The sequence below is a fragment of the Penaeus vannamei genome, chromosome 3, assembly GCF_042767895.1.
Source record: "Penaeus vannamei isolate JL-2024 chromosome 3, ASM4276789v1, whole genome shotgun sequence".
Classification (NCBI taxonomy): domain Eukaryota; kingdom Metazoa; phylum Arthropoda; class Malacostraca; order Decapoda; family Penaeidae; genus Penaeus; species Penaeus vannamei.
The window spans coordinates 31,664,510-31,667,009 of NC_091551.1; the positions used below are offsets into that span (position 1 = coordinate 31,664,510).

Genomic DNA, 2,500 nt, shown 5'->3' on the forward strand with positions numbered 1-2,500 from the left:
TCCACAATTCTCCTCCAGCCCTCGCGGTCCCTCGCTAGTCCGACACAGGTCGCTGCACTTCGCTTCGTCCAAGCCACGATGTCTCTCATCCACGTTTTTCTTGGCCGCCCTCTGCATCTGATTCCTTCAACTGCTCCGTGCATTGTGTCATAGGCAAGAGTCCCAGACCGTCGTGTGATATGACCAAACCATTGCAGTTTTCGCCTTTTCGCCGTCTCCAAAAGGGGTTCGTAGATGCCAATCTGCCTGATGATTTTTTCTTTGACTTCATTGTTTGTGATTTTCTGCTTCCATGTAATTCCAAGTATTCTTTTGAAGCAGCGAATTTCAAATGCATTGATTCTCTTTTCCAGACTCTTGGTGTAGGTCCATGTTTCACTTCCATATAGGGCGATAGATGTTATCAGTGACTTGAGCAATTTGATCTTTATTGAAGTATTTATTGAGCTTGATTTCCAAATTTTGTCCAGTTTTGCGAGCTGGTTTGTGGCAATCGCAAGCCTCTCCTTAATTTCATGTTCTGAAGTAACATCTTCATTTAGCGTTGAGCCAAGGTATTGGAACGTCTTCACTTCTTCTAACTTTGTACCGTTAACTGTGATCTCACTGTTATTGTCCTCATCTACCCGAGTTCTTGAGGTGACCATCGTTTTACTTTTTCAGCACTTATCTCCATACCATAGTTTCTTGCCGTTGTGTCTAATTTTTTTTGGTTTCAGCTAATTCCGCTTTAGATCCGGCAATGAGGTCAATATCATCCGCAAATCTAAGGTTTGTAATCTGTTTTCCAGATACTTTGTACCTGAGTAATTCTCAAGTGTGTCTGCCATGATTTGCTCTAAGAAAATGTTGAACAAACACGGGGAAAGGATACATCCTTGACGAACACCAACAGTAGTTTGGAACCACTCCAATGTACCACTGTTTGTCAATACGGCATTGCTATTATTTTCGTATAGAGATTCAATCACTTTAACCAATCCGGCATCCATGTTGTGCTTCTCCATTACTATCCACAGTGCTTTTCTCCATACTCTTGTCAAACGCCTTTTTGAAATCGATAAAATTATGATGTATCTCCATCTGGTGGTCACGATCTTTTTCGCCTAATATTCTGACATTTGCAATTTGTTCACTGGTGCTTCGTCCGCTTCTAAATCCAGCTTGTTCTTCAGCCAGAATGTTCTCCGCTTTCGTCTTCAATCTGTTGCTGATGACCTTCAACAACACCTTGCTCGGGTGACTGATAAGACTAATTGTTCTATAGTTGGTACATTTCTTCAGATCACCCTTCTTTGCAAGTGGCACTATTAATGATTTCGTCCATTGTGTAGGCCATTTTCCATTTTTCCACACCAAGTTGCATATTTTGTACAGAATTTCGATTGTACCATCTCCATATTTCAGTAGCTCTGAGAGTATGTTGTCAAAACCAGCAGCTTATCCATTCTTCAATGATCTCACAGCTTCTTCTATCTCAGTTTTCAGGATGTCAGGTTCATATTCTCCCTTGCCTAGGCCTTCTTGTTCCAATACATGTAAGATGTTACTGTCAGTTGAGATCGGGTAATTGTGAAGTTCTTGAATGTACTCAGTCCACCTCTTTTGAATTTTGATTGCTTCAGTTAGCAGTTTTCCATCTGCATCTTCAATTACTATTACTCTTGCTGCTCTTTCGTTGGTTAGCTCTTTAATTACTTTGTATGCAGTTCTTGAATCGTTTTTCTCGAAGGCTTGTTCACATTTCTCTTGCAAGAATTTTTCCTTTGCCCTTTTTATGTCTTTTCTTCCCTAGGACTTCCAAAGCAACTTCATTCCTTCAGTGAATAAGTCTGTCACCTCTTGTATTTCTGTCATTTCCAGCAGCGGTGCAAACTTCCCACCTATTTTTATTTTACAGGTTTCCAGTGTCTCTGCATTTTTCAGTCGGCTGGTGTTATATTTTATCCTCGAAGATGGGGGTCGTTGTATTTTCTTTAATTTCAACTTCATTGTTGTCATAGCAAGATTGTGGTCACTGCCCACATCAGCTCCTGGGAAAGATCTTGTTTTGTGACCGTTTATGCTACTAGAGCATTTCTTTTCAACCAGGATGTAGTCAATCTGGTTCTTAGTGATGCCGTCTGGAGCAACCCATGTCACTCTTCTTGATATCTTATGCATGTACTTTGTGTTAACAATAACCATGTTATGTACCTTCGCAAACTCCAACAACCTTAGGCCTCTCTCATTTGTGCATCCTAGTCCAAACTTTCCAGCCGTTCCAGGCCACTCTGCTTGTGCATCTGATCCTATCTTATTATTATTATATTACTCTTATTATTGTTACTATTATCATCATCGTTATCATCATTATTATCATTATCACCACTATCATTATTATCATTATTATTGCTATTCTTATAATTGTCATTATTATTATTATTACATTGTTATTATTATTACTATCATCATAATAATAATGATAATGATAAAAGTGATAATAACTATAATAATAAAG

At 39.0% G+C, this 2,500-nt stretch overlaps 1 protein-coding gene across 1 annotated transcript; it reads right to left on the reverse strand.

The window, feature by feature from the left end:
- Nucleotides 1–719: 719 nt before the first annotated feature.
- On the reverse strand, nt 720–2,187 carry LOC113807331 (uncharacterized). Its single transcript, XM_070116010.1, has 4 exons — nt 1,799–2,187; nt 1,465–1,711; nt 1,046–1,290; nt 720–921 (listed from the first exon to the last, which is right to left on the reverse strand). The coding sequence occupies exons 1-4, from the start codon at nt 2,185–2,187 to the stop codon at nt 720–722; spliced, it is 1,083 nt and encodes a 360-aa protein (XP_069972111.1).
- Nucleotides 2,188–2,500: the final 313 nt, after the last annotated feature.

What these genes read in the sequence shown, in the direction of transcription:
- LOC113807331 (XM_070116010.1), bottom strand. Translation starts at nt 2,187, where the DNA reads ATGGTTATTGTTAACACAAAGTACATGCATAAGATATCAAGAAGAGTG. An exon ending in GGAATGAAGTTGCTTTGGAA is followed by an intron (nt 1,712 to 1,798) that starts GTCCTAGGGAAG and finishes AAACGATTCAAG; the next exon opens with AACTGCATACAAAGTAATTA. An exon ending in TTTATCGATTTCAAAAAGGC is followed by an intron (nt 922 to 1,045) that starts GTTTGACAAGAG and finishes ATTGACAAACAG; the next exon opens with TGGTACATTGGAGTGGTTCC.